General features: G+C 42.1%; 1 protein-coding gene across 15 annotated transcripts in view; it reads right to left on the reverse strand.

The window, feature by feature from the left end:
- The window catches only part of CSPP1 (centrosome and spindle pole associated protein 1), a 178,579-nt gene that overhangs the window by 97,953 nt on the left and 53,987 nt on the right, over window positions 1–26,639 (reverse strand). For all 15 annotated transcript variants that reach the window (XM_073330932.1, XM_073330936.2, XM_073330945.2 and 12 more), the window contains 5 exons: window positions 22,188–22,279; window positions 18,563–18,656; window positions 17,131–17,188; window positions 2,000–2,172; window positions 358–476 (listed from right to left, as the gene is read on the reverse strand). In XM_073330932.1, coding sequence (XP_073187033.1) covers window positions 358–476; window positions 2,000–2,172; window positions 17,131–17,188; window positions 18,563–18,656; window positions 22,188–22,279 — 536 coding nt within the window. The remainder of the gene's footprint in view (window positions 1–357; window positions 477–1,999; window positions 2,173–17,130; window positions 17,189–18,562; window positions 18,657–22,187; window positions 22,280–26,639) is intronic.

The following is a 26,639-nucleotide window of genomic DNA, read 5'->3' on the forward strand; positions in this document are numbered from 1 at the left end:
TTCTACCATAAAGCAATGGCTCAGCATTTATCACTATCTTAAAAATACTTCAAAACCATGAGCAGTTAGGTTTCACAGTGAGAAGAGATTTTCAGTGAAAGTCAATGGACTTGTGCTCCTAAATCCCTCCAGCACTTCTGAAAGTCATCCCCCACAGTTGATACAAATTGATTTTTAAATCCACTAGTAAATATATTTGTGTTATAGGATATTTTCCTTCATTTTATCTATTTTATTTAGCTACCAGGACAATCTGTTCTACTTCAAACTGTTATTTCTCCCTTTGTTTCTTCTTCCATTCAGGAAATAACTTTTTGCTTCTATTTTGGTTCATTGATTGCCAAGCAGTCAACTTACAGTATGCAAGATTAGGATCCAAAGGATTTCTAGCCCCATAGAAATAGTATGCATCATCATAGGGAGTTCTGTAGTTGTCTGTCAAAGTTGGGGGTGGAGGTGGAGGCAGAGGTGCAATCCTATATCAAAAGAAACGAACAAGGCCTTTTTTTATATTTTATTCGGCTACTAAATGAGAAAGCAGGACAAAAACAAAATCAGATAAGTCACTGTATGGGAAAGTTCTAGAATTAACTCAGTTAAGACTTCTCACTGAAGACTTGGTTGTGCCTTGTAAGCACACCCCTGAAGAGCACTAATCAAGCAGTCCCTGCACAAGACACATCCACGTGCACAAGGGCTGCAATCCTACTTGACACTTACGCAGGCCAGGTGTGGGTAGTGGGAAGGTTTTTTGTACCCTCCCTATATTGCTCAACAATTTAAGGTCCATGCACAATCTGGTCCTCAATTAGGACTGTTTATTACACAGTCTCCAAATGAAACATAAGACTTTGAGTCCCCATTTCTTAAATTTGAGATTTATATCCTTTATGTCTCATGTTCTAACAGGGAAACAGTAATATATACTTTTCTCATTTAAAACATAGAGCCTCAATTGTGAAACTGTACTGCCTCAATTTTTATATCGCACACTCATCTCACTTAAATGCCCCACAACATGCAAATGCCTAGATAGACGTAATAAATCTACAATTCATGACTAACTCCATGAAAACATTCACTAAGAAAGTGTTATGATTTTCACCAATACAGCCTCCCAAAATTTCTCAATCAATAAGCATGTCCAAAAGAAAACAAAAATGTACACCTGAAAAAGATTAAGGCCATGTTTATACTACAAAATTATGTTGGCCTACCTTATGTCAGCTTACAGCCACCAGAGTTATTAAATTGCTTGTGTGCACACACACTTGGCTCCTTGTGTCGGCGGAGCGCATCCTTACCAGGAGTGCTTGTACTGATTGTATTGAAAGTGTGGGGCACAGTGGGACAGCTCCTGAAGGCCACTAACAATCAACTAAGCAATGCAGTGTCTACACTGACACAACATTGACCTAATTACATCAACCATCACTCCACGTTGTTCAGGGAGATGGCATTACTATATCAGTGTAGAGCGGCACTTATGTCAGCAAGAGCCAAATTTAAGTGAAGAAACTTCCACAGCTAGGTTGACCCAAGGCAGCTTACGTCGACCTAACCGTGCAGTGCAGACAAGCCCTCAGTCAGTCAGAGAGACAGACAGAGAAAGAGAGAGCGCGCACAAACAAGTACGTGTGTGTGTGTGTGTGTGTGTGTCAGTCAGAGAGACAGACAGAGAAAGAGAGAGCGCGCACAAACAAGTGTGTGTGTGTGTGTGTGTGTGTGTGTGTATATGAATAAAATGAGGTCTAGAGAAATAAACACATTCATTAAAAGTTTATTATTTTATCTAGATAATTTTTTTCATTAACTTAAAAAATAAAAATTTGAAAATATTTGCTTTCACTCTTAACTAGCTATTAGAAGTGAAAGGAAAAGCACCACAATGGTCTGCTTTGCAGTCGTTCTGAAAGGTAATAATCCGTGTAACCGCAGAATTTCTATCTAACCAACTTATCAAACATACAGTCACAAAATAAACATTATAGACAAGCACCTGGGAGCCACTATTTCACCAAGGGTGTTGGATAATCCTCTGTGAAAGTCTTCATTCACTGGTGAAATAGTAGGTGCAGGTACAGGAGTTTGGAAAGCTACTCTGGGCCTTTCAGGTGGTGCCTTCTCTTCAGAAGCTCTTTCTGTCAAACCAAACTGCTTCAGTCTGTTAGGCTAAAGATAAAAAATATGGTTAATTTATTATGTCCATAGCCGTAGATATTTTGAACCTCAATTGTGTACAGTGCCAAACCCTCCTGTGCCCCTCAACTGTCACGTTTCTAGTTGTTATAAGCAAATGTACATGTCTTTTTAAATGATTTTTTAGTAAATGAATGAAAATTTTCAAGATAGATAAAAATACAAGTAAATCTACATTTACACGCTTTCATAGTGTCTCTAAAACCAAGCTTTTGTGGATTTTCTAGGAAATAAATGATTGCAATGTCCAGAATACAAATATTTTCAGTGGTCTATACTAGTATCTAAAACTGCCAGATTTCTACATTGACAGCATTTTCATTCCTGTTATGGTTAGGTAAATTCTTGAAAGAATGCTTCGAAGAAAAATACTAGCTCTGTAACAGTTCAATTTGCAAAAGAAATAAATATTGAGACTTAACAATAAACATTTCAGAACACTAGCAATTAAAGAGAAAGGAATAGGAGATATTCTTTGTTATATTTTTATTAGATTTTCAAATCAACAAAGAAGTTACAGCAATTTTTTTTCAAAATATAGGGTGTCTGTTATATATCTAATTTTAAAAAAAAATGTTTATTGATAATTGGTAGCCTCAGAAGAAAAATGAAGGTAACATGCAAATGCAAAAAGCATGCAAGCTAGTTTCAAAACTATCCTAATACACCCAAAAGACATTTCTCTACCAGCTGCTATGCACTTTAGAAATATTTTCATATTTTTTTAAATGACCTAATTAGTAGAAAGTAAAGATTATTCAATATTTCAAAAGAAAAACTGAATTTATTTAACAATTTTGCTGGTCATTAACACCAAGGTGCTTCGCTAAATGTGCATTTATGGATCAACCTGTGCCAGCAGCTGTTGAATACTACATAACCAACTGTGTATTATATAACCAACTTGGTATATAAGTATTTGAGATAGCAGCAATAGATTAGATGTTTACCTCCTCATCACTTAGCTGCAAGACAGTATATACAATGACATTAGTACTCATCTATTTATGAACAGAACTGGAGAATTCAGGTGTAAAAAAATGTATTAAATTCTTAAAACCTGTTAGAATTTAACATTTAAGCTTATCATATTTAACTTTAAAATTACAAGAGGTTTTTATCAAACAGAAGATTTCATTTGCACATCTTTTAGTTTTAAATTAATTACAAAGCATTCTACACTCTTTTCTTCAACGGTTTTTTACCTTTTCGTATCTTCATCAGTGGCATATTTAAACACCCATTCACACAAACATGTTTGTTGAGAGTTGTTCCCTATGTGTTCCCAGAGCCCCATACCAAAGTTATCAGGTCCAGATTTTAACACAGCAGCATCTTTTATTTTACTCAAGACATGGCTATGACACAGTACGTCTGTTAGCCATTCTATCCCTACAGACAACTTACAAATTTACTTTTTAAACCAACAGTGTATTAGGCCACGTCTACACTACAGATGCTACAGCAACACATAGTGTAGACACTTCCTACATCAACAGAAAAGGTTTTCCATCAACGAAGGTAAGCCGCCACCCCAGTAGTTAGGTCAGCCTAACTACAGCTTTCAGGAGTGTGAATTTTTCATGCCCCTGAGCAAGGTGGCAAGGTCAATCTAAATTCTAAGTGTAGGCCAGGGCCTGCTATTATAGGCATATTACACACACACTCTACTTAACTAGCGAACATTGAACTTCTCTCTGAGAGCCAATCTAAACCTAGTAATATTCAGTGGCATGGACTGCTACTTAATGAGGATAATAATTCTACTTAATTGGAATGCCCTCAGTTGAATTAGTGGTGTTCAGGTCACTGTGTGCGTCTCAGATTCATGCTGGTTGTGTCAGTTTGCTCTTACAACAAATGCTGTTCAGTCCCTCTTTAACTGTGAAACATGCAAAGAGTATGAAGTGCTTCACTACTGCAATACTCCTAGCTGCTAGCTTCCTGTTTCCACACCAACTATATTCAAAGTCAAAAAACTACATTAGCATAGAGTTAAGGTTGCTTGATGGTATGTTGTCCCCTTGCAAAACACTGAGCTGAACAAAACTCAAACTTCTGAAAACCAGGAAATGCAGAGTTAAGTTTGCGCATGCAACCTTAACTTTGTCATCTTTCAGCAATGCCGCAATTAACATACATACATTTACTCTGCAATCCTACAGTTGCTGAAATGTACAAGTGCTTCACCTCCTTTTACAATCCATTCACTCTCACCCACAGGATTCCACCAACACTGTTAAAGGACAAAAAGAAAAGAAAAAAAAAAAGGAGAGAGAGTTGCTCATCCACCATCCCTCTGGTCCCCTGGAGCCAGCAGTAGCAAACGGGAATTATTTGTAAACACTCCAGTTGCAGTCAACAGTAAGTATAAGGGAATTGTAAAAGGCTGCAAAGAGATTAAGTTGTCCACATGGTATTCTCTCTGGGGAGTTGGTTAAGTGTGTGAGTGTACACCATGATTTGGAACCTCCATGAATCTTATTAATGCCAAGGTCCAGTGTGAGTATCTGCTACGTGCATATCAAAGCATCGCTCAGAGAGGATACAGCCAAGAGCAACCTTCCTTCCCCTCTCTAGTAGTGACAGATGGAATCCTATGCGTGAGAGTGAATGGGTTGTAAAGAGAGGTGAAGAGCTTGTACATTTCAGCAACTTTGGGGTTGGCAGCATAAACATGTGTGTATTAACAGGAGGTACCGTGGCATTGCTGAGAGAGGACCAAGTTAAGGTTGCATGGACAATTTTAAGTCTGCATTTCCAGGTTTTCAGAAGTTTGAGTTTTGCCAACTAAGTGTTCTGCAAGGGGACAACATACCACCAAGCAACCTTAACTCTACATTAACACATTTTTTTGCCATTGAATTTCCTAGTAGTTGTTTTTTTAAATAGGAAAAGGTATGTTGTTAGTAAGTTAGTAATCATTTAGGCAGTTCTATGCATGATGTCCTGCAATTTGCATCCCAAGCCAAATCAGTGTGTGGTCAGCAACCCCCACATCATGCTGTACTCCTCTGTCAAGGTTCCTTCCCCACTCTGAACTCTAGGGTACAGATGTGGGGACCTGCATGAAAGACCCCCTAAGCTTATTCTTACCAGCTTAGGTTAAAAACTTCCTCAAGGTACAAACTTTGCCTCGTCCTTGAACCCTATGCTGCCACCACCAACCGTGTTAAACAAAGAAAAAGAAAAGGGAAAGAGCCCACTTGGAGACGTCTTCCCCCAAAATATCCCCTCAAGCCCTACACCCACTTTCCAGGGAAAGGCTTGATAAAAATCCTCACCAATTTGTACAGGTGAACACAGACCCAAACCCTTGGATCTGAAGAACAACAACGAATGAAGTTCTTAAAAGAAGAATTTTAATTAAAGAAAAGGTAAAAGAATCACCTCTGTAAAATCAGGATGGTAAATACCTTACAGCGTAATCAGATTCAAAACATAGAGAATCCCTCTAGACAAAACCTTAAGTTACAAAAAGACACAAAAACAGGAAAATACATGCCATCCAGCACAGCTTATTTTACCAGCCATTAAACAAAAGGAAATCTAATGCATTTCTAGCTAGATTACTTACTAACTAACAGAAGTTCTGAGACTGCATTCCTGATCCGTTCCCAACAAAAGCATCACAGAGACAGACCTTTCGTTTTCCCCCCTCCAGCTTTGAAAGTATCTGGTCTCCTCATTGCTCATTTTGGTCAGGTGCCAGCGAGATTATCTTAGCTTCTTAAACCTTTACAGGTGAAACGGTTTTGCCTCTGGTCAGGAGGGATTTTATAGCACTGTATAGTTACCCTTCCCTTTATTTTTATGACATCCTCGCTCTCCCGCAATCTTCTTCAATCTTGTGATTCAGGAAGCATCCAGAGCCATTGGCCATTATCTTTGAAAACTCATGGCAATCGGGGGAAGTCCCGGAAGACTGGAAAAAGGCTAACGTAGTGCCAATCTTTAAAAAAAGGGAAGAAGGAGGATTCTGGGAACTACAGGCCAGTCAGCCTCACCTCAGTCCCCAGAAAAATCATGGAGCAGGTCCTCAAGCATTCAATTCTGAAGCACTTAGAGGAGAGGAAAGTGATCAGGAACAGTCAGCATGGATTCACCAAGGGAAAGTCATGCCTGACTAATCTAACTGCCTTCTATGATGAGAACTGGTTCTGTGGATGAAGGGAAAGCAGTGGACGTGTTACTCCTTGACTTTAGCAAAGGTTTTGACATGGTCTCCCACAGTATTCTTGTCAGCAAGTTAAAGAAGTATGGGCTGGATGGATGCACTACAAGGTGGGTAGAAAGTTGGCTAGATTGTCGGGCTCAACAGGTAGTGATCAATGGCTCCGTGTCTAGTTAGCAGCCGGTATCTAGCGGAGTGCCCCTAGGGTCGGTCCTGGGGCCAGTTTTGTTCAATATCTTCATTAATGATCTGGAGGATGATGTGGATTGCACCCTCAGCAAGTTTGCGGATGACACTAAACTGGGAGGAGCGGTAGATACGCTGGAGGGTAGGGATAGGATACAGAGGGCCCTAGACAAATTGGAGGATTGGGCCAAAAGAAATCTGATGAGGTTCAACAAGGACAAGTGGAGAGTCCTGCACTTAGGATGGAAGAATCCAATGCACCGCTACAGACTAGGGACCGAATGGCTAAGCAGCAGTTCTGCAGAGAAGGACTTAGGGGTGACAGTGGACGAGAAGCTGGATATGAGTCAACAGTGTGCCATTGTTGCCAAGAAGGCCAATGGCATTTTGGGATATATAAGTAGGGGCATTGCCAGCAGATCGAGGGACGTGATCCTTCCCCTCTATTCGACATTGGTGAGGCCTCATCTAGAGTACTGTGTCCAGTTTTGGGCCCAACACTACAAGAAGGATGTGGAAAAATTGGAAAGAGTCCAGAGAAGGGCAACAAAAATTATTAGGGGTCTGGAACACATGAGTTATGAGGAGAGGCTAAAGGAACTGCTGTTGTTTAGTCTACAGAAGAGAAGAATGAGGGGGGATTTGATAGCTGCTTTTAACTACTTGAAAGGTGGATCAAAGAGGATGGATCTAGACTATTCTCAGTGATAGCAGATGACAGGACAAGGAGTAATGGTCTCAAGTTGCAGTGGGGGAGATTTAGGTTGGATATTAGGAAAAACTTTTTCACTAGGAGGGTGGTGAAACACTGGAATGCGTTACCTAGGGAGGTGGTGGAATCCCTTTCCTTAGAAGTTTTTAAGGTCAGGCTTGACAAAGCCCTGGCTGGGATGATTTAGTTGGGGATTGGTCCTGCTCTGGGCAGGGGGTTGGACTAGATGACCTCCAGAGGTCCCTTCCAACTCTGATATACTATGATTCTATGAATGCCAGTGCTGACAACCCCGACAGTGCACATATTTCTTTTCCCTCAGTGGTCACAGTACGTGCGCTGTCAGTTCCCAAGCTCCACACTATATATCTTCGGAAAACACCACATTAATCTGCGCTAAGATCAGGAAGTAGCCACTGGCTGCCCCGCTACTCCCACCCCCCAGAGTCTAGTAAGAGAAAGTTACTTACCTTACAGTAACCAGAGGTTCTTCAAGATGTGTGGTCCCTATCTGTCTTCCACTGTGGGTAGGGTACACACACGCTCCATGTGCCCAGAGCCAGAAAATTTTGAAAACTGTGTCAACTGGTCCACATATACACCCTGGGCTCAACTTGTGCCTCCAACCGAGGAGATAAAGGATAGGGCCAATCAACCACCTCCCCAATTCCTTCTCTAGCATGAATTAGAGATGATCCAAAGTGGAGGGAAAGGAGGGTGGGTAATGGAATATAGACAGGTACCACACATCTCAAAGAACCTCCAGCTACTATAAGACAGATAACTTTCACTACTTCTTTGAGTGCTGGTCCCTATTTGTATTTCACTATGAGTGACTGACAAGCAGTATTCAAATAGGAGAAAGATGTGAGGTTGTAGATGGCAGAGCCAAACAAAGGACTAACATTCCAAAAGATACATCAGCAGAGTAGTCTTGCACCAAGGCATAGTGTCTCACAAACATGGATGGAACTTCATGTTGCTGCCTTGCAGATATCAAGTAGAGGCACCTCTTGAAGCGATGCCATAGATGTTGCATGACCTCCTGTAGAATGAGCTCTGACCCCAAAAGGAGGGGGAAGATTAGACAACTGATAGCAGAGCAAAATACAGCCAGAGATCCATTTTGAGATTCTTTATCAGGATATAGCCTGACCCCCCGACCCGTTCCGTTAAGATGACAAATTGTCTAGGAGACTTCCTGATAGGTTTTATTCTTTGCAAGTAAAAGGTTCAAGCTAATGTGAAATTCTGAGACTACTCTGGGGGTGAATTTAGGGTGTAAACATAATTAAACTTTGTCCTTATGGAATATAGTGTAAGGAGGATCCATCATCAGTGCTCCAAGCTCACAAACCCTCCTGGCTGAGGTGATGGCTACCAGGAATGTGACCTTCCTGGATAGGAGAGACATGGAGCAAGAAGCTAATGGTTCAAAAGGAAGACTTAGTGAGTACTGAAAGAACCAGGTTCAGGTCCCATTGAGGAGTAGGCTTCTTGATAGGTGGAAAGGTCTTTTCCTATTAAGCCTTTCCAAAATCTGCAACTCAGTGGGTGTGCAAACATCAAGTATCCATGTGAAGGTATGCACTGTCTGCTTCCAAGTGGACCCATAAGGAGCTGACGGACAAACCTGATGTCTTTAAGGAAAGAATACAGTCTAGAATAAGAAGAATATCTCAGCTTCTGGGATAATACATCTTTAATACCCACAAACAGAAAAATGCTTCCACTTGGCTAGGTAACATGTTCTAATGGAATCCTTTCTACTATGAGAAAAGATGTTTTGTGCAGCTTCAGAACATGATCTCTCTAGAATCTATGAGCATCATCTAGAGTCTAGATGATGCTCATACAAAATACAGGCTCTAAGATGAAGTGGCCAAGGGTTAGGATGCTTGATTTTGCCATTCTCCTGGATCATGAGATTGAGAAATGTTGGAATAATGATTGGTACCCGAGATGACATGTGTAAGAATTCTGGGAACCAAAACTGTCTGGACCAGTTGGGGGCAATGAGAATGACTTGTGCCTTGACCTGCCGAATCCGGCACAAAATTTGAGGCCGGAGAGGTAGTGGAGGGAAAGCACAGTTCAGATGGTCTGACCATGGAAGGAGCAGAGCATCGCCCTTTGAGTGGCAACGTAGGACTCCTTTGGAACAGTATGGATTACATTTCCTGTTTGTTTGGGAGGCAAACAAGTCCCTGGCAAGGGTCCCCAATCTACCATAAATATTGTTCACCACAGAGTCATATAGCTCCCACTCATGATCAACACCAAAGTGTCTCCAGAGAGAGTCTGCTAGCACATTCTGGTTTCCTGGGAGGTAGACTGCCAATAGGGTAATCTGATTGTCGATGTACCAATTCCACAACTGTCCACTTCTGCACACAAGGGGAAGAATCTCCCTCCCTCCGGTTTGTTGATGTAAAAGACAGTCTTGAATTAGTCTGACATTATGATGACATGGTGACCTTGAATGAATGGGAGAAAGGGTTCACAAATCTTCAAACTGCTCACAGCTCTAGAACATAGATGTGTATCTGGGATGGACTCTCAAGATGTTCCAATAGGGATACATGGTAATGACTGCCCTGTCTTGTGCAGAGGCAAGAAAGGGAATACTGATGCATACCTAACATGGATTCTTCCACAGTAACAGGGACAATATCACTTTGGTGGGAACAGTCACTATGGTGCTCCTGGACCATCAGTTTGGAGCCACACTTGTAGCTAACAAAAGGTGGAATCATGCAAATGGCATGACATAAGTTCATGAGGCCACATGGCCTAGGAGAGAAAGGTGTCAGTCATGATAGGCACTTGGGGGTTGCTTATGACCTCATTTATGATATCGTTTATAGCCTGAAACCTGTTCATCAGCAGGTAGGCCCTTGCCATGACTGCATTTAAGGAAAGCCCAATGAAGCTGAAGTTCTCTGTAGAAGTGAGGATTGATTTTTCAGTATTTACACTGACCCCCAAAGAGGAGAGGAGTTGTTGCATTGTCAAAATCAATGCATGGGCCTCTTGGTGTCAGGGACCATAGGTCTCGAACCTTGGTCCACAGGGCTCTTAGGAGCTAGGCAGTCCTGACCTGCTACCTAGTAATCTGCTATCAGCTGCCAGAATAGTAGCTGAACTTTGACAGAGAACTCCTGTCCCGGGATCTGATTGGTGAAACATGGGAGACCCTGGTCAACCCCCAGTCGATCCCCAGCTTCTATTTAAACCAAGCACAGGAACAGGAAGTTGTGCATGGAACTGGGTTCTCCCTGCTTAGGACTGCTTCCCCTGCAATATTTGTTCCTACTGATCTCCTGGTAACCTGACACTGCCTGCCTCCTGACACATGGACTCTTGGTTTTGCCCTCTGGCTTGCCTTGGCTTTTGACCTCTTGGTATCTGATCCAGCCTGAGTCCCTACCCCGCTTCAACCCTTAGGTCAGACAGCCCATTCACTGGTTGTGACACTTGGCCTGACTTCATGACAAGGAGCCAGTCACTGAAATAAGGGAAAACGGTGAAACCACAGCATCTGATGCAGGCTGCTACTAGGAAGAACACCTTGGTAAAGACCCTGGGGGTGGTACCAATGCCAAAAGAGAGTATTCTGTATTAAAAGTGGTCTGAGCCTGTGTCACAGGGTCCCTCCACTGCTACCCAGTTTACTTCACTGCCTAGCCATTTCGGATGGTCTCATGGTCACAAAAGGTTGCCCTTTCACCAAGGTGAAAATTTATTCTTTTCTTACAAATTATCACAGTGTAATACAGGCTTACAGCAAAGGAAGGATTTCCCAGAGTCTTCATCCTCAGCCCAGGCTCATCCTCTGATCTTCCTTCTGACTCTCCTTGCTTCCTGTTCCTTCCACTTATATCCTCCCAATTACACCATTAGCCCAGTGATTACCATGCAGGTGCTAACAATCCCCAACAGAAAGTGTTTAATTGCTTATACCTGAACCTGCAGCCATCTTCATGCTGCACCAACATCAGATACCCAGATGTTAATAACAGTGTCCTGTCACAGCCCACCATAAATCTGAGGAAGCGTCTGTGAGCAGGGTGGATGTCCGCATGAAAGTAGGTGTCCTTCATGTAGAGAGTTGTAAACCACATGTCCTTTTCCAAGAATGGAATTTAAATTCCCATGTGACCATGCAAAACTTGTGATTGTGAATAAACTGTTTGAGATGGTGGAGGTCACCAAGTATCCTTTTTGGGTACTAACAAGTATGTTGAGTAAAACCTACTCTCTTGGTACTGAAGAGGAATGCACTCTATCACTCCTCACTGTAAAAGATATTCCACTTCTTGTTTAAGAATGTTCTTGTGAAAGTGGCCTCCAAAAGGGATGGGATAGGGATTTTAAAGGGAAAGAGACATAAACTCTATCATAAAGCCAGAATTCATAACCTTCAGCACTCATTTGTCTGTTGTTATTCCACTCCAGGTGTTGAAAAAGAGTGCTAGCTGATCCCCAAAAAAGGTGCATGGGAGTTGGGAGGTGTTGTACTTAGTGGTTTGCAGCTCTCAAGCTCCCTCAAAAACAACATTTAGCCAAAAATTGAGATGAAGAATCTGTTGTGAAAGGTGTGGCAAAGCAGGTCTTTTGAACCCTCCCCTCTTATAGGGTGGCTCACAAGATCTCTGGTTTAAGAACTGCTAACCCATCAGTTTAAGCCTGTATGATTACTCTTGACATTTTCTCTTTGGGGCAGGTGTATATATGCTCAGGGAGTGGAGGGTGACCCTGTAAAAGTGTGTAAGGACTCCTATGTCTTCTGATTAAATAAATGAGTCTTTTCGAAGGTTAGGTCCTCCCTGGGAAACCCCTGTGCATTATGGTGCATTATGGTGGCAGTAGCTTGGAATGCTGCTGCATCTACTGCTGACCGGAGAGTGGTTCCGGCAACCATTTTGCTTTCCTCTATGACAGCCTGGATAAAAGCTCTGTCCTCCTGTAAGAAACTGTCAGTAAAGTCTGCAAATTTTGAATAATTCAGGAATTCATACTTAGCCATTAGTGCTTGGTAGTTGGCTATCCTGAACTGGAGGCTAGAAGAAGAAAAGACGTTCCTTCCCAATAAGTCGAGATGCTTCCCCTCCTTATTAGTCAGGGTAGATCGGGAGTGTTATTGCCTAAATCTTTCCACAGTGGCCTGGACCAGTAAAGAGCTAGGAGCAAGGTGAGGAAACAGAAATTCTGCCCCTTTGGCTGGGACATAGTACCATTTCTCTGCCTTCTTGGCAGTAGAGGCATGGGTAGCTAGGGTATGCCAGCCCACTCTAGCAGGCTCCTGGATGGATGGCTACATTACCAGGGAATGGTATTTGACTGGAGCCGGAGGACTGAAGGGATATCCAGGAGCCTGTATTGAGGATCCTGAACTCTTCCCACAAGGAATGGCAAATTTCAAGAAAAATCCATGAAAGCATGTGGATTTTAGAGCATTTAGAACATCATCAGGAAAGACAGAATGATGGCGGGAAAGAGCCCTCTACACAACAATCTGCAGCACAATAAGTTCTGAAAGGTATGAAGTAGCCCATTTACTTCTGTGTGAGGTTCTCAGCTAAATTAGGAGGAGTCCGGTGGCACCTTAAAAACTTAACAGATTTATTTGAGCATAAGCTTTCGTGGGTAAAACCCGCACTTCTTCAGATGCATGGAGTGAAAATTACAGATGCAGACATAAATATACTGACACATGAAGAGAAGGGAATTACCTCACCATTGGAGAACCAGTGTTGACAGGGCCAATTTGATCAGGGTGGATGTAGTCCACTCCCAATAACAGATGAGGAGGTATCAATTCCAGGAGAGGCAAAGCTGCTTTTGGAATGAGCCAAACACTCCCAGTCCCTATTCAAGACCAAATTAATGGTGTTAAATTTGCAAATGAATTTTAGTTCTGCTGTTTCTCTTTGAAGTCTGTTTCTGAAGTATTTTTGTTCAAGTATAGCTACTTTCAAATCTATTATAGAATGTCCAGGAAGACTGAAGTGTTCTCCTACTGGCTTTTGTATGTTACCATTCCTGATGTCCAATTTGTGTCCATTTATTCTTTTACATAGGGACTGTCCGGTTTGGCCAATGTACATGGCAGAGGGGCATTGCTGGCACATGATAGCATATATAACATTAGTAGACGTGCAGGTGAATGAGCCTCTGATGGTGTGGCCGATGTGGTTGGGTCCTCTGATGGGGTCGCAGAGTAGATATGGGGACAGAGTAGGCAACAAAGCTTGCTACAGGGATTGGTTCCTGGGGTAGCGTTTCTGTGGTGTGGTGTGTAGTTGCTGGTTACCACCTTTCTCTTCATGTGTCAGTATATTTATGTCTGCATCTGTAATTTTCACTCCATACATCTGAAGAAGTGGGGTTTTTACCCACTAAAGCTTATGCTCAAATAAATCTGTTAGTCTTTAAGGTGCCACCGGACTCCTTGTTGTTTTTGTGGATACAGACTAACACAGCTACCCCCGATACTTGTCAGCTGAATTAGAACACCCCATGGAGATGAAAATAACCTAATACAATAGCTCCAAGACCTGTGAAATGTTCCATTCATCTCAGTGGGCATGATCCCATCCCCTCCTGAGTGCTTTAGAGCCTGAGACATGCATGAAATATACCCATTCTCAGCTCCCCACCCAAAGGGGCAGGGCTTCCCCACATTCTGGCTCACATGGGAGGCCTCAGACCCCCAAAAGGGTAAGTCCCTCCACCCAAAACTCAGCTCACATGAAGAGAGTAGGAAGGGGATAGTCCAAACTCTATTAGATGGGCATGCCCCCCCCCCCCCGCCCAGATCCTGTCACACATATGGGAGGCAGCAAGAGGGGCTGAGACCTCCCCATAGAGGGGCAAGAGCCCCATAGATTTGGGCACACACACACGAGGAGAGAATGTGGGGATAACAGATGCCCTTGTCCCATTCTCCCCCAGTCCCTCTGCCACTCCCACTTCCCACTGTCCCACCCCTCCACTCCCCCAAGCCTCTCACCTGAGCCCCCAACTCTCTCCCCTCTCATCCATCCCCATTTATCCCCCTCCCCTCACTGCAGCCCCAAACCTCTCCTTCCCATTCCACTACCTTCTAATTACCCCACCAACCTCTCCTAAGAAACATTCACATGTCTATATTCCCCCCATTATGACTCTGGGGGATGCAGAAAGGTTGGGGAACACTGGCACAGCTATGGAGTGCAGGGGGTTGGTGAGCACTGACAGAGCTGGGGGTACAGGGTCCTTGGCTGCACTGAAGAAAATAAGGAAGTGTTAAATAAGTTTAAATAAGGAAGTGTTATTTACTCCTTCTCATAACACAAGAACTAGGGGTCACCAAATGAAATTAGTAGACAGCAAGTTTTAAACAAACAAAAGGAAGTATTTCTTCACACAACGCACAGTCAACCTGTGGAACTCTTGGCCAGAGGATGTTTTGAAGGCCAAGACTATAACAGTGTTCAAAAAAGAACTAGATAAATATATGGAGGATAGGTCCATCAATGGCTATTAGCCAGGATGGACAAGGATGGTGTCCCTAGCCTCTGTTTGCCAGAAGCTGGGAATGGGCAACAGGGGATGGATCATTTGATGATTACCTGTTCTGTTCATTCCCTCTGGGGCACCTGGCATTGCCCACTGTCGGAAAACAGGATACTGGGCTAGATGGACCTTTGGTCTGACCCAGTATGGACATTTTTATGTTCTTATGGCAGAGCTGGGAGTGCATGGGGGTTGGAAGGCACTGGCAGAGCAGGGGGTGCCATGCCTACGTCACCTGAGCCCTTAAACTCTCTCACCTCCCGCACCATCCATCCCCATTTATCCTCCTCCTCATAAACCCCTTCTCCTCGCAGCAGCTCCAAACCCCTGCCCTTAATGCCCCCAACACCTCCACCTCTAGCATTCATCCCCTCTCGGAAACATTTACATATCTACTCTTTCCCCAAACACTTTGTTACAGTACCCTCCCCAAAAAAGATTTAGTGGTGCCTTGCACAAACTTGGGTAAAACTCAGCAGACAGTCTATTTTGACCTACTATCAATACTTTGATCTCTAGCTTTGTGCAAAAAAACCAAAAACAAATAAAAAACAAACCTAGAAAGTTTTTTTTTAGAAGTGCTATTTTGAGGGGGCTTGTATCTCAGGAACCCTTGGCTCAAATTATTCCAAATGTGGCTTCCTCCTGAGGGTAGCCAGCACCCTCCCAAGGTACATTACATTTCAAAGAAATCTAACTACGCATGTCGCTATAAGAGGACTTAGAAAAGTCGACCTTTACGCAGATCTCACAATACGACCTTAATTGTGCCACTATAATACGCTGCACCACAACACATGTTATCTTATGGGCTATCCCTTCCTCTCATTTTGAGCAAGTAACAGACTCTGTCCGACTGCAGATAGCTCCTCCTCCTCCATCTGTTGAGCTCTCCAGTAATGGGATGGGTTGGTGCAGTTTTGCAGCTGCACAGAAAACAGCACTATCATTATTGAAAAAGTGTCTTGTGTTAATCACATTTACTTAACCAGAAAAAAAGAGCCATCCATCATGACATCCCCAGTAAAAGGATTCTACTACACTCAGTAAACATTTTCTTTGAGTGGTAGCAAAGATATCTCAGCAAAGCACAATAACTATTGTGATAATCAAGCTCGTTATATCTTGATTATGAAGCAGAAAATGATGGAGATGGCACTAATTCCATATTACTCAGGTCAGAGTTAAAGCAAAATCATTGATATTTTATGCAGAGCTATATAAAAATTTGCATACGTTGTCATAATATGAAAAATGTTACATTTACTAGTAAAAATATTTACAACTGCAACTTGAAATAATGAATTGGCACTACAAAGCTGACTTAGCTGCATAACAGATGGATTTTTTTCCATTAAAAAGTGAAGTAGGTGAGTGGCAAATATTGTCAGCAGCATTCCTCACACTCCCACAGGAGGGTGACTGACGCTTGTCTATACAAGCTACCATCAGGCATTAAACATGTCTCTTCCATGACCTACACTGCAGCATGTTATTCCATGTAGTTGCACCACAATGCAAATGTCTTAAAATTCCAATTCCAACTTTTCCCTTTAAGCAGAGTATGTGTTTACCAAATGTAACAGCTCTCTTATGTAGCTTTGACTTAGGTTTATTTTTATTGTCACTAATGCCCATTTAGGAAAGAGACATCATTTTTCTTTTTATCATAGTCTTAGAGACTAAGGCCAGAAGGGACCACTAGATCATCTACTCTGACCTAGTGTAAATATCAGGCCACCAACACTACCTAGCACCAGCACACTAAAGCCATCAACCAAACTGAGACCAAGCTATTACAACCCACAGGAGATTAGACTATTATGTGCCACAGACAGAGAACAGGAGGGACCAAGGTACACAAGTGTTCAAGGCCCCCCATAATGGCAGGGAAATGATTAACTGAGATACACCCAAATAATCCTAGCAAGTGACCTTGACCCATACATTACAGAGGAAGGTGAAAAAAAAAAACGCAAAGTCATTGCTAATCCAAGGTAGGGGGAAATTCCTTCCCGACCCCACAAATGACTACAGTATGAGTTAGACCCGGAGCATGTGAACAAGAACCAGCCAGCCAATGTCCCAAGTCTCAACAGGTGTGGCTGTTGTTGATCCCTCAGAGAAAGGGGATTAAAAAAAAACCCTTCCAGAATAAACTTGGGAGGGGGGGAATCCCTTTCTGATCCTTCTTTTGCACACAATAAAATCCTGCTTTCAGCATAATGATTCACTGTTAACACATATTATTTAATAAAAGGTCTGTTTGAATGGAAAGCGGAACACTAAAATTTCTTACCTCCTTCCCTGGGTCCAGAGCTCCAGAAGCAGCAACTGAGAGCTCAAGTTCCTTTTCACTATTAAAAAAAATTAACAGGATGAAGTCAGAAAATGAGCTGTTAAACAAATCACTAAACTTGTTCTTTTAAAAAAAACTTAGAAATCAGATCTAATTTACCTCACTTAGCTATAAAACTGGAGTTTCTTATTGTGGATAAGGTAACATGAGAGAACACCTCATCTGACTCAAAAACAAAATGACTAAGTCCAACAGAATATAGGTTTAGAAGAATATACTGGTGTTTTATTACTTTTAGACAATGCCATAATCAAAACAGTATCCCAGGGTAAATGAACAATTAAATATTTTTTGTTTCATTGTTTTTTCACTATAATCTTTCCCAATGCTTCTTGTGAGCAAACATTTTTTCCATAGTACAGTTAGAAGTTTGATATGAAAGATAATTATAAACATATTCAAATCCAAACAGGCATTCAAAAGAATGTCAACCACTGTACTGTGGATTCAGATCCCAAGCTTAGTCTGCTTCTTCAATTTTTAAATTTGATAAGGAGTGTCCTCGTAGTTCTGATAACATCAGCTCTTTTCCCCACCCTTTCACCAAGATTTTTGTTTCCTTTTAAACACATCTAGACTGTCAGTCAGCAAAGCAAGAATAGGTAAACAAAAAAGTATGTTTAATTGTGCTATATATGCCAGAAATTTGCAAAGTTTTTGAAGTCAGAGACTTCTTTTCCAATTTGGGGAACGGGAAATAATATCACAGTTCCCTTATCAAATGTGTACCATATGTGAGGCCAAAAAAAAAAAAACCCCACCAAGAAAAAGGACTTTTTGTGGTCTTGCCACTCAACTACAACCCCATTTACTTGGGCTTTTGTCCTGAGAAACAAAGGAAAAACAAATAGCAGTGAAGCCAACAGAGAAATAAGTATTACCATTAAGCCTCTAGAAGTACACCAGACCTTCGCTAGAACACGGGATTTGGGATCCATGCACGGTACCACACTAACGCGGGGACTGCGTTATAGCGGGGACCGCGTTAAAATGAATTGCAATTAAAGTAATTAAATTTGGTATCCATGGCCGTGACTGCTATATTTGCGCTATACAGACGCGTTCTAGCGAGGGTCCGGTGTACACTACAATGAAAAGGGAATCAAAGCTATAAAACGTATTTAAAATGGTCCCTTTGAGGTTTATAGGTTATATATTGTATGACAGTCATAAAAATAGGACAGTGAGAGAAGTCTAGTATTAGTACCAACAACCTCAGGGTTCAAAATGGGGAAAAGAGAAAATTTCCGAACAGTAAAAACCTTTTTTAAAATATGTAAATTTCTGAAGGGTAAAGAAGCTTCCAACTAATTTAGTTTTAATGAAAAATGTTCACTTTATTAAGTCTTTGTCCAAATTACAATGGCTTTACCGTCTCTTATTTCTCTGTTGCTCAGCAATCTGTTCCATTAGCTCTTGTCTGTATTTCTCTTTTTTCTTCTGAATAAGTTCTCGGTCTTGACCGCCTAATTGAAAAGGAAGGAAGCATAAACAGTCCATGAAACATATACATATCTCTGTCTTCAAACACCTTCTAATTTCAAATGAATAAAAACAAGAATAAAGGCAAAGTGCAGAGACAAATACAATTTGTGCATGTCACAGGATGACATTGGCCATTTAAGAGGGAGCAGGACCAATGTACCTGTGACTCCTCAGCTGTATCCTAACTGGGTTTAAGAGAAGCCACCTGAACCACATAAATGGAACAGCTGAGGGGGTCAGTCAGGAAAAGAGACAGGATAGGTAAGGTAATATCTTTTATTGGACCACCTTCTGTTGGTAAAAGAGAAAAGCTTTCAAGCTACACGGAGCTCTTCTTCAGGTCTGGGACTAACATGGCTATACTACTGCTACAAAATTTAAAAAAGTCAGGGAAAGGGCAGTTAAAAACTGCCTGGGAGTCATGAGACTAAAGGAGGTCTCTGGTGAAAGCTGCAGAGGAGTTCTCCGCAGGCCCTCCCTGGAAAGACGGAAGAATGGTCAAGAAGCCAGTCGAAAGGCTAGCTTTCTGACCTTTCTGAAGCAGAGAGCCAAGTCCAGAGAAGGCTGAGAGCAGCAGAGGGAGATGCCTGCTAGCTCTCTAAGCCAGAGAGCCGAAGGCTGGGAGTGAGGCATAGTGAGAGATGCCACAGCTGTACTAGAGAGCCTGAGTGTGGTCAGAGATGCCGGGCTATACTTTGTGTCTTGCATGTACTGTTTGAACTATGGTGGGGAATTCAGGACTATAGCCATGATTTATGGGCACAGGATTTTTGTAAGAAACTAACCCACAAGGATTATATATACTTGGAAATCCTTTAGGGGCTATTTCTGGGGATTCTGCAAGGGGAAACTGAGGCTTAAGTAGGCTTAAATGTCAAGCCACAGTGTGCTACACGATAGTACTCCAGACAGACCCACCTTATGACAGGGAACATATTAAAAACTTCATAAGAACTGATAAAAATCTGGATACTACGCTTAACATTAACATTATTTGATATATGATCTTTTGGCCTAACATAATTGGTCACTGATAGCTTGTCTGTTCTTAAATAATCATTGAGCTGAGACAAAGCTAGGAGCTTCAAAACAAGGTGACAATGATACTATAGCACAAAAAGAGACAGTATTTGAGTTATTTACATTAATTCTGCACTTAATGCAGCATTTGGAAAAAATAAGTAAGAATGGTGTGAAAATAAAAGTAAAGTATACTTTAACACAATCAAGAGCACCCAGAGGTGCTCTTACATGTAATTCCGCTCTGAATAAACACTTAATTTGAAAGTGAATGCAAGAGTCAAACTGTAGGAATACAAGCAGTTTCCCATTTATGAGTTAGTTGTAATGGAAATTAAGGATTAAAAATGTACTGGCAGATGATGCATGCATACAGGGTGCACCTACCAGTATCTTACAGGGTTAAAAAAAAAAATACTTAAAACTTAGTAGTGCCCGATCAACCTTGTGCTGGAAGTTAAGTCCCAGAAGTGAGAATCCAGTTCACAAGATATCTTAAAAAAGTGGAGTTTCTAAGTGAATGTTTCTGTACACTACGACTATTAGACACATTGGCCCATAAACACCCTTTCCTCACCATCCATAAGTCACCACAGTTCTCCTATGAAGTAAAATCAATTGAAAGAGGGGAGGAGGCAGGAACACCAAAAAACCATGCAGAAGACAACTGTGGCATAAAAAAAAAATCATACAATATTATGCTGCAGCCACAAAACACACAACCACAGGAAAGACAGTCTTGTGGTTAAGGCACTGGACCAGGATTCTGACCTGAATTCAGCTCTCAACTCGAACAAACACTTTCTATGTGGTCTTGGGCAGTTTACTTACTTTCTCTGTCCCGCAGTTCCCCACCTGTAAAGTGGGGCTACCAAAATTCCCATATGTCAAAGGGGTGTTGTGAAGACAAATTCATTGTTATTCATGAGGTGCTCAGATACTATTGCAATTGGGTCATAGATTAGCCAGTCTGTGTAGAGACGTAGCAGCTGCAGAACAATTATATTAGCACTGTTGATCAGGAAATGTAAGCAAATGAATGACAGCCACAGGGATCAATTTAAGCAGCAGGCCACAACTTTATTAATTTAACGCTGAGGAGGAGCTCTATCAACCTACTCCCTGCTCTCACGCAGTAGATATTTAACTGGGTCCAGTGCAGGGTTACAGAGTAGACCCCTTCTTAGCCTACCCCTAGGACTCCCTCCTCAGTGTGGGGAAGTGGAGATTACCAAGGAGGGACCTCATTCAGTGAAGACTTCAGGTCTCCCCACTATACACGTGGTCCACCAGTGAAATCTAGGGTCTAATACACCTCTGGGAGCTGGCCCATTTAGACTTTATGTGCACTAGATACCAGCCGGAAGCTGCAACAAGCTAAAAAGTCATACCTTTACTGATATTAAACTGACAAGTCCAATTGCTAAAACCCAAATGTGTCTGCATAACATTGCAGGGGGGGGTGGGAGGGGGGAAAAGGACTGGATCTCTGCCAATTTGGCCCAGTGGGAAAAATTCCTTCCTGATTTGATCCCCAAACAGGTCAGTCATAGCAACTTGAAAAACATAGCTCCTACGCTACAACTAAGGAGGGAGGGCAGAGAAGCTAACAAGAAGCTTTTGACAGTTTAAATAGGCAGTAGAGAAAAGGATGCACAAGAATCAGCCAGCCCAGTCCTCCCAATCCAAGCCAATGGGGAGGCAGAGGACCTGAGGAGAGGGATGGGCCAGCTGCAATCTTGACAAGCATGTGTTCTCACATTATTACCCCTCGTCCTTTTTCCAGGCACTGTGGCATCCCCTCCCCACTTCCCATTGATTGGGCAGGAAGCATTATAATACCGTGCATAAGCATTTCATCAGTGTGTGCGCCTGTAAAATGAAATGGAGTAAGAACATGCAATTCCTTAGCAGTTTCGCTCTAATCTGTGCCTCATAAAATGCGCTTTTGCACTCACACACAAAAAAGAAACTCAACCTCCACCCCCAACATTAGCCAAGGTACAAGACTTACACATCAAGTCCCAAAAGACTTCTGCTCTTTCTGATGGGCCAGTAACAGCCTTAATTGGTGACTTGCTTGTTTCAGCTCTCCAGCAGTATACACCCATCTTCCACTTTGTCACCACTCAGTCCTATTTAACTTTAACTCTCTAAAATTTCTAACAGATTTACAAAACTTAGAAATAAACATATCTCCGTTGTGGTTCACCGACCTGGAGAAATCTGAGAATCCGTTTGATCCCCCTTCTACTACATGCAACACAAGCAATTACTGTTGCATGTTCAAGAGGAGGTGCTACAAAGGTCCAGTGAAGTAAAGTTGTTTTTTTCATTTAACTTAATGCTTTCTTTACCAGGACCAGGGGTATATTGCAAGAATAAATTAACTCAATTATTTCAAAGAAAAAAAACACAACATATTAATGTTTTAAATATTATTATATAAAATATCACAATATACCCATCATTAGTTGGGCTTTTATACATACCAAGAATGAGCCCTGTTGCATATGGAATATCATCTTTACCAGTGGCGGACTTTGCCTGTTCATTAGTTGGAGAATTGCTTTGTGCCCGATTTCTGAAAAAGAAAAAATGTTCAAAACTTAAAATATTGGCTAAACGTCAGTGTGAAGCATAAAACATACACTTAAATTACTATAAAAGAAAAGGAGTACTTGTGGCACCTTAGAGACTAACAAATTTATTTGAGCATAAGCTTTCGTGACCTACAGCTCACTTCATCGGATGCATGCTTATGCTCAAATAAATTTGTTAGTCTCTAAGGTGCCACAAGTACTCCTTTTCTTTTTGCGAATACAGACTAACACGGCTGCTACTCTGAAACCTTAAATTACTATGTAAACCATTTATGAGAGAAAGCTCTTGTGAAATTGTAGATGACATCACAGGTGGTAGCTACTTCAAAAAGGAAGGGGACAACTATCAAAAGTGGGTTTCTTCTATTCTTCTGTTCCTGAAACATCTGTAGCTGTCACAGGCACTAACTGAAAGCACACACGCAATCTCACTGAAGTTGCACTATTCACATACTTAAAGTTATGTATGGGCTTAAATCAGGATCAGAGCTTTAGCTGCATCCACCTACATCTGGTCTGAATGTCATCTAGCGCTCAGAAAAAATGGGAAAAATATTCTTTAAAAAATCGTATAAAAAACTATTTCCTTCTCCTGCCCCTCATGACAAAATTAAACCTCAACCCAGCTGAACAGCAGATGATCTCTCTATACCAAAGTGGAGAAAGAAAGCTACTGCAACCACCTCTACAAAAGAATGACATTTTTTCTGGTTTTATCATCTTCTGGCAAGAGGACAGAAGACTGAATTTCTGGAGTAGCATATTAGGGCTGTTGGAACAGTTTATAAAATCATTCATTTTCAGTTCTGTGACTTTTGTGGTTTAGTTTTTTGGAAACAAATGTGCTGAATAATACACATAGTATTTCCTCCAGTTGTTAAGATTTGTTGTATGTTGGATCTCTCACATACTTCATCTTTGTAAACCACAGATGCATCTCTTACTCTATCTTGGTAAGGCCTTAAAGAAATAGAAAAAAATTTACCCCTGCTTAGCTGAAAATGTCTTATATCCTAGTACAGGGGTGGCCAACCTGCGCCTGAGAAGGAGCCAGAATTTACCAATGTACATTGCCAAAAAGCCACAGTAATACATCAGCAGCCCTCATCAGCTCCCCCCGGTGCCTGCCAGCAGCCCCACTGATCAGCTCCTCCCCTCCCTCCCAGAGCGTGCAGGAGGCTCTGAGTGGGAGTGGGAGGAGCAAGGGCGTGGCAGGCTCAGGGGAGGGGGCGGGAAGGGACAGGGCCTTGGAAGAAGGGGTGAAGTGGGGGCAGGGCCTGTGGCAGAGCCAGGGGTTGAGCAGTGAGCACACCTGGCATACTGGAAATTTGGTGCCTGTAGCTCCAGCCCCGGAGTCGGTGCCTATACAAGGAACCACATATTAACCTCTGAAGAGCCGCATACAGCTCTGGAGCCACAGGTTCACCACCCCTGTCCTAGTAGGAAGGTCCTTTACAGTGAGTCTTTAGCCTGTTTGTAACTCAGAAAACAGAACCAAATCTGTCAGTTACATGCAAACAAAAAGTGGCCCACTTACTGAAGATGGTACCCAGAACAAAGTTGTTTAAATCTCCCTGTACAGTTGTCATGTAATATAGCGCATAATAGTTACTGGAAGAGGTCCCCTCCCCAGCACTGTCAAGCTGATTCTCTGCCTGGGATTTGGGGGTAGAATCTCAGAGGCCATGTCTGCCATGGGGCCTGCCCTGGGTATCGCTAGCTGAAGAAATCTTGGCCACCAAGAACAATCTTCTCCTGGTCAGTGTTCACTGGGGTAACTTCAGTGATTTCCAGAACATGCCAGGGTTTTGTGGCAGTGCCTTCATTGCAAAATCCAGTTCAGCTTCTCACGGTAAACATAGCTCTTGCAATTTCAGCCAGAAGTCTTATTAATCCTGGTGTGTTTCTATAACTCTGTCACAGCCCCTTTCTTTCAGTGAGGCACTGGACTGGATCCCAGAAGTGCCCCTTCTCCTTCATTTGGGTTGATATTCTCTCATATCTTGGAATTCCAATGACTGCTGTTAAAATAAGACTGGATCCAATCTTCTCCCCACAAGCCAAGGAAGTCCAGGATGGACCTTAGCACAGAAACACACAGAAGCACAAGGCATGGCTGCTATAATCTGTATGTGACTCCAGGTGCGTGAACTTGTCACAAGCTGGAATCACAATGGGACACACCTGGCTCTGATCTAGTTTTTCAATTGGGAGATAACCCTAGAGTAGTAAAGTGCATACAGGTCAAAAGTGGGGTTGATGCAGGTGTGCAGGAACACAGAGTGGGAAAGCAGTGGGAAGACTGTCAGAAGCAGAATAGTTAATTTGAAATGGAGCTACAGCCGCACCTACCTTATTGTGGAATAATTCATTCCAAATTGAAGTTAATCTGCTTCCAAAGTGGATTAATTAATGAGGAATGAGACACCAACCAGTGTGTGGAACTACAACAATTTATCTGAGAAAAACCCTCAAATTAATCCAAAATAACTTGCAAGCATAGACAAACCCTGAAACTACTGACTAGTGAGCACTTCAGATCTTCTTAATACAGTAAGAGTATCTATTTTACTCTACCAGAAAAGACATTTACCAAGATATATCCCCAATGTTGCATATTGCATCTGAGCTGGGCAGATCTGTGGATACTCCTACTAGAGGAAACAAAATTTTCAGATAAACAGATAAAATGTCTTATTTTTCCATGTAAAAGGGGGCAAATTCTTTCCCATGGGATTTAAATTGAAGCATACAGCCAGGGAAGACTAACAGATAAATAATTATGTATCTTAAATATACCGCTGGGAAATTCAGCAGTCCTTTTACATAGCCCTTGCGGACTATGTCCAGTACTCATTTGTATATTGTGATCAAGATCCATTTTTTTGCAAACCACCGCAATCTGCTACCTATGAGGCAGTCCATTTTATGAGAATGGGTTCCCTCAATAGTCTCCTCTACCATGACTTCCTCTCAATCTCATCCATTTTCCTCTGTCAGCTTTTGGCTCTCTTTCCTATTGTATCTTGAGGGATAGGATAAGAAGTTTAGGCTTATTGTCCTGTTTATGCTCTATCCTATGGTCTCTAGCAATGACCAAGGCCTTCCTTTATTTCTCTGAGAAATCTGTAACAATCCTACCCACCAGCAAAATGTTTTTCTCCGGAATAATTTACTTGGGAGTCAGATGGCAGGATGCCTCATTATAGCCCATCAATATGGCTGAAAAGCAGAAAGCGTTTCAGATTAATGCTGCTACAGGGAAACAGCTTTAATTGAAGCTCTCAGGCCATATGATCTTGAGGGAAATGAACTCTACCAAGGATTTTTTTCCAGACCATAATAGTCCTGGAGAAGCAAATTATGCTAAGGTAAGTAAGGCCACTGAAATAGCCTCTGAGTTTCTTCCCGTTGAAGAGTCTGCCTTCCTGTTTCTTGGATTCTTGAGCAAGAAGAAACCTTCTTCAGGGATGATGGTGTTCTTAGATAGCAAGAAGACTCCATTGACCTTACAGAGGCTTACTAAACTGGACTCTGACACATTATAAAAGTTTTTAGTCTCCTTTCCTGGTGATTAGTTTTGTCCAGGTTTTCCTAGGCTGCTCCAATGACTTCCTATAGGATTGCACAGAGCGGAGAAGTAAATCTTGAGACAAGGCCCCATACCACCTGTTTGCTTCTCCCTTAAGGGCTGCTCTCCCTCCTACCCCTTCATGGACAGATGTTGGGGTGAAGTGAAGGAGGCAGGCAATGGAGGTTGACAACTGTCAGCAACAGGTGAGGATATTAGTTGCAGGCATTTTTGAGCCCTTACTATCAGCTGGAGGGGTTTCTCTTTACAGGGTTTTTTGTGTCCGTGACCATCTATCTAGTGCTTTTATCAAAGTCCTGTCCAGACACACTGGAGTCTGGCTTGGTCAGAGGTAGCAAGTCTTCTTCTGTGCCAGTGTGACCCAGGGATCTCTTGGTGCCAACTGGCAGAGGAAACAGGGGGTACATAGGGTTTTACAGGGATCCCCTGCGTTGGATATATGATATTTCACTGAAAGGTGGCATGTGAGGGCTCTACCAAGAGCAAGCAGCTTGCTGTTCATCATAATCTTTGCAGAGTATAGGATGCATAATATTTAAGGAGTTATGTATCTGTACTAACAATTATATTCTTAAGGTCTTGCAGTTAAGGCAGGTCACCAGCGGGTGACTTATCTCTGAAATGTTCCTTTCAGACAAGATGTAGCAGACACCGGTCTAGTCATTTATGTATTGCGTACTTTACACCTCACAATGTAGGTCTGTCTGTTTACCTAGCTACAGCAAAAGAAGAGATTGTGAAAGCTACAA

This window comes from Lepidochelys kempii, chromosome 2, assembly GCF_965140285.1.
Source record: "Lepidochelys kempii isolate rLepKem1 chromosome 2, rLepKem1.hap1, whole genome shotgun sequence".
In the NCBI taxonomy this organism is placed as follows: Eukaryota; Metazoa; Chordata; order Testudines; family Cheloniidae; genus Lepidochelys; species Lepidochelys kempii.